Genomic DNA, 5,341 nt, shown 5'->3' on the forward strand with positions numbered 1-5,341 from the left:
CCTGGGGGTACGCCTTTCCCTCAGGCCGTTTCTTTCCAGCTGGTCAGCAGTGATCAGCATTAGACATGAATTGATACCTGCAACTCAAGGAGGACAGGGGGACACGGCTACTGTCCTCCTCCCCCACCATGGGCAGTGGGCACAGGCAGGTGGGACCACCCGGAACAGAGGCCAAGGGGGGCCCTGACCCGCTCACCTAGGAAGGGGACTCCGGCGTGTCTGGCCAGCTCCTCACCGCCTCCCCTGGAGAAGACGTTGGTGCACTCCTAGGACAGAGGCGCAGGGTCCACCTGAGGACTCTGCACTCAGGGAGTGGGGTCCAGGCCAGGGAGCAGGATGGGGGCACAGCATCTTCTCCCCCTGCCCCCCCCCTACAACCCACACGGGTAATCGGCCACAACTCCCCACGACTTACGGTGCAGTGTGGGCAGACAAAGCCGCTCATGTTCTCCACGACGCCGATCACGCGCAGCCCTGTCTTCCTGCAGAAGGTCAGCTCCCGCCTCACGTCCCCCACAGACACCGCCTGGGGACCGGGGAGAAGCCAGAACAGGCCAATGGGAATCCGGAACACTCGACCAAGAGCATACAGAGCAGGGAGGAGGTGGCACACTGGGAAATGGGGCCATGCTCTGCAGTACCTGGGGCGTAGTGACCACGATAGCCCCCAGGGGGCTGTAGGGTCGGAGGGCTTCCACGGCAGCCATGTGCTCATCAGAGGTTCCTGGGGGCGTGTCCACAACCAGGTAGTCCAGCTGTCCCCAGGCGACGTCAGACACAAACTGCTTTATCAGAGCTGCGAAGACCCAGGGAAGTCAGGTGGCTGGGGTCTCAAAAGGGGTCTCCCACACCCACCGCCTCCACGCTGCTCCTCAGAATGTGGGGGGATGCACAGTGCAGCAGGGAGGCACCTCTGTCCCTGTCCCCCACAAGCACCGCCTTCTTCCCAGCTGCTGGGCCACCCTACTCTGCAAGACTTCTGCTCAGACCCCCCTGGGGCACCTGTGCCCAGCCTTGGGGACACCTCAGGTTTCACAGCCCGAGAGATGACCTGAGTGGAGCAGCCCCCACCCTCCCCCCAATATACCTTGCAGCCTCACTAGGGGGCTTATGCCACCTGCTGGTGCTGAGGCACCGGAGCCCCATCTTGGTGCCCCTTCTCCCACAGCCAACACACACAGGGTGGGCTCAGGTCTGAGCATACCCGCCCTTCCTGCCAAGGGAAAGGGGACTTCACAGCCGACAGCCACACAGCTGTCTCGCTCTCATGGCCCGCACCTGCCATGTGGACACCACCACCATGCCCAGGCATGACTGGTCACGTGAGCAGCAGGAGGCCCGTGGGGTGGGGGAGGCCAGGAGCTCCAGGCTCTTGTTCTGCCTTTTTTTTTTTTTTAAGCAGATTTTTAAAAATATATTTTTATTGATTTCAAAGAAGAAGGGAGAGGGAGAGATAGAAATGTCAATGATGAGAATCATTGATGGGCTTCCCCCTGCACGCCCCCTGCTGGGGATCGAGCCCGCAATCTGGGCATTCGCCCTGGACGGGAATCGAACCTAGGACCCTTCAGTCCGTAGACTGATGCTCTATCCACTGAGCAAAACCAGCTAGGGCTCTTGTTCGGCTTTTTAATTGAGCGCGGAGGGAGGCTGGAAGGCTGACAGTGCGGTCCCCTGCCTGGTCATTACCGTTCTTCTTGGGGCCTCTCCACACCACTGCTTCGTCCGGCTTCTCCAGCAGGAAACCCACAGACATGAGGGAGACCTTCTGCTCCTGGTCCACGAAGACGGGCACCCAGCCACTGTCACACTGGTGCACGGCCCTGCCCTGTGCCCGGAGCATGCGGGGGATGCTGGGGCCGCACAGGTCCACATCGAGGATCCCCACCTGCAAGGAGCCAGGCTGTCAGCATGGCATGTAGGGGTCTCCCCAGGCAGGAAGAAAGGATGGCTTCCCCGTGTGTCCCCCCAGAAGGGAAGGGGCAGGGGGGCTCAGGAGGGGACAGGCGCTGTGGCTGAGGGCAGCAGGCGCTCACCTTCTTGCCTACGTGACGCAGGGCCAGGGCCAGCTCGGTGGAGATGGTGCTTTTCCCGACGCCCCCCTTTCCCGAGAGGATGAGGACGATGTGCCGGACGCCAGCCAGGTTTCCAGGCTCTGCTCAGAGGGATGCCAGTCAGTGAGGCGGCCCTTCACACAGACGCCCGTCACCGCTCGCTCACCGGTCACCGGGCACCTCCTGTGTCCTAGACCTGCCCCTTCATCCCAAGGCCCCAGGCCCGACCCCTGGGCTCCTCCAATGCTGCTGCTCCCACTCTTGCCTAAAATGGCCCACACTGCTCCTCTTCCTAGTGTGCACATGTGTAAGTGCACACACACAGGCAATAAACCAAAGCATGCTGGCTCCCGGTGACTCCAATGGAGACCAAGGCAAGCTGGGTGGTTACAGCCATGACACCTCTGTGCTCGGGCAGCTCCCACCCCGCTCCTAGGGCCCAGGTCTGATCTCCAGGCACCCAGCCCGCTCCTCTGGAGTCAGAGCAGCACTCAAGGCAGCCTTGGCCTCCAGGTCTCAGGAGGGACCCTTACAGCTCTGGGGACCCAGGGCAGCTGCAATCATGGGGGTGTGTGTGTGTGAATGTCAATGTCCCCTGGCTGCCAGCCCAGCCTTAAGAAACCCTAGTACACAGGGCAGGGGCATCCTGTGACTCCCACACAGGTCCTGAGACCAGAGCTGTCTCTGTGGACCCCTGTCGGCCGCCAGCCACTCTGACCCAGCTCCAGCTCCTCTTCCTAAAACGAGCCCCAAATGTCACCAAATAAATATTCACCAACTAACCCCTGTGCCCTGCACACACAGCCCTCAGCCCCCCAGCAGTGACCCCCTGTTCTCGCTACAGCACCCTCAGGACCTCGCCCTGCTTCCCGCAGGGGCTCTCTCCACCCGCCCCACACCCAGACGGGGCTCAACAATCAGCACTTCTCCAAAGCCTCCCCAGGAGGCACACAGAGGGCGCCTACCCTGGCTGTCGGGCAGGTCCTTGTCACCCATGCATTCAAGTGCCTTCCCAGATCCGCTCCCAGCACCTAGGGCTGGGGCATCCCGGGTGGGGATCACTGCCTGCAAACACGAAGCCCCAGACCCTGGCTTCAGGTCACCCCTGCAGCAATTTAAAAGGTGAATTACTTAGCCCCGGCCGGTTTGGTTCAGTAGTTAGAACAGTAGTTAGAATGTTGGTCCTCAGACCTAAGGGTCAAGGGCTTGTACCTCAGTTGCTGGCTCAATCCCCAGCCAGGGTCAGGGCACGTGAGGAGGCAGCCAATCAATGTGTCTCTCACATTGATGTTTCTCTCTCTGTGTTTCTTCCCTTCCCTTCAACTCTCTCTAAAAATCAATGGATGGTGGTTCTCCCCCTCCACACCCCCCCCCCCCCCCCCCCCCGTCCCTACCACTCTCTAAAAAATGAAAGGAAAAATATCCTTGGATGAGGAATTTTTTAAAAGGTTAATTACTGAAATTGTTTTAACATCAAAAGGTATTTGGGAGTCCACTTTTGCTGGGGTGGAGGGAAGGGTTCAGGTCGGGATCCTGGTTTAGCCAAGCTCCTAATCACTAGACTACTTTCCTCACTGGGGGGAGTGGGGAATTTTATCTGAGTCCAGACAGGGCACTCATCAGCTAACCGGATGGAGCCGAACTTCTCAGACTGCGATCCTTAGCGGTTAACCACAGAACCTTTCACCCCTAAGCAAGCTGAAGAGTTTATAAACAGACCATCAACCCAGTGCATTCACCTGGATGTGAGGGCCTACGAGGTGTGAGAGGCTGTGCTGGAAGAGGCAAGAAAAGCTGTATCTCCCCTCAGAAGAGAGTGAGGAGCACCTTTCCGGGTAAGTCAGGGTCAGCTTCATTCTTAAGCCCAACCAATGACGACGATTATTCGATACACTGGACAAGCCTGTCACTCTTCCTACATAAGGCATCTTTCTAGAAAGATACAAATTACAGGCCAGGCCTCCGGGCATACCCAGGTTCGACCTTTTGGATTTTTACCTGCATTTCCTCCTGGTTATAAAAGCAGCTAACTCTTTTAAAAATTGATCAATCTAGATCTTACCTTGTAGCAAAGCTGCCCTTATTCTAAAAACTCGCTTCAGCCGAAACCGGTTTGGCTCAGTGGATAGAGCGTCGGCCTGCGGACTGAAAGGTCCCAGGTTCGATTCCGGTCAAGGGCATGTACCTGGGTTGCGGGCACATCCCCAGAGGATAGTGTGCAGGAGGCAGCTGATTGATGTTTCTCTCTCATCGATGTTTCTGACTCTCTATCTCTCTCCCTTCCTCTCTGTAGGAAATCAATAAAATATATTTAAACAAAAAAATAAAAAAATAAAAAAAAATAAAAACTCGCTTCAGATTTTTTCCTCTAGTGTTGTTTACAATCCGGTGGATGAATTGAGCTATTAGAACTTGGTGCCCAAGGTACCAGACCGGAGGCCTTTTAAAAGATAACGTGGCAACCCCCTTAGTTATGAAAACCGACTTTGGTTAATCTGTGCAAATCTATGATACGCGCTTGTATCCGTCCAACAGAACTTTTATTTTTTCAAATATTAAGGTGTGGAAAGCTCAAATAAAACTTCCACAAATAACTAAAAGCATGTGATGTTCCGGTGTCTTTTTAGAACCCCACATTCAAACGACTTCTTCCTGTTTTCTTGGGGTATCACCAAATCAAAAAACGATGGCATAACCGGCAGTATTGTATTTTTAACGGCAGACAGCGCACGTGCTCCGAGATCCCCTGACTTCACGCTCCCGAGCAGCGCGGCACTTACACGAACACTTGCAACTTGAGGACGTTACACTCATAAGTACACGTGCGTCTCCGTGGCCCTTACATTGCACATAAGACGGTTCGCTAAACACCCAGGGTCGCGACCAACAGCTGCGGGCCGGTCTCTTCCCGCTCCCCGCGGCGCCCGCAGACTCACCGGCCACCGCCTCCATCCCTCCCGCAGGTTGCACGCCTCGCGGCCGCTTCCTCCGCTCCGTCCGCCTGCAGCCCGAGTGAAGAGCCTTCGGCCAATGGGCAGCTCGAGCCCGCCCCCTGGCTCTTCTTGATAGGCCCACTCACGCTCCTCTTAGCCAATTAGGTTGCACAAAAGGTTACGCAAGTTCCGGCGCGGACGACGTACCGGAGAGGAACCCACTTCCGTGTCAATGGTGGAGTGTAGGGCCGCCCCCCTAACTCGCCCCTTGTCCCAGGGACGTGCGGCCTCGTCCCCGACCGCTTAGGATGCGGCCAGTGAGGACGCCGAGTCAGGCCTGACCGGTTCCGCAGC

General features: G+C 57.0%; 1 protein-coding gene across 5 annotated transcripts in view; it reads right to left on the reverse strand.

Moving 5' to 3' along the window:
- Positions 1 to 5,335, reverse strand: part of NUBP2 (nucleotide binding protein 2) — a 5,956-nt gene extending 621 nt beyond the window's left edge. Inside the window, exons 1-6 of one of the 5 annotated variants that reach the window (XM_015564041.1) lie at positions 5,195 to 5,335; positions 2,037 to 2,155; positions 1,690 to 1,888; positions 642 to 796; positions 416 to 526; positions 197 to 266 (exon numbers count right to left, since the gene is read on the reverse strand). In XM_015564041.1, coding sequence (XP_015419527.1) covers positions 197 to 266; positions 416 to 526; positions 642 to 796; positions 1,690 to 1,843 — 490 coding nt within the window. In that variant the 5' untranslated portion in view covers positions 1,844 to 1,888; positions 2,037 to 2,155; positions 5,195 to 5,335. The other 4 variants (XM_006763920.2, XM_015564040.1, XM_015564039.1 and 1 more) reach the window with 4 other exon arrangements.
- Positions 5,336 to 5,341: the final 6 nt, after the last annotated feature.

The sequence above is a fragment of the Myotis davidii genome, unplaced genomic scaffold, assembly GCF_000327345.1.
Source record: "Myotis davidii unplaced genomic scaffold, ASM32734v1 scaffold599, whole genome shotgun sequence".
In the NCBI taxonomy this organism is placed as follows: Eukaryota; Metazoa; Chordata; class Mammalia; order Chiroptera; family Vespertilionidae; genus Myotis; species Myotis davidii.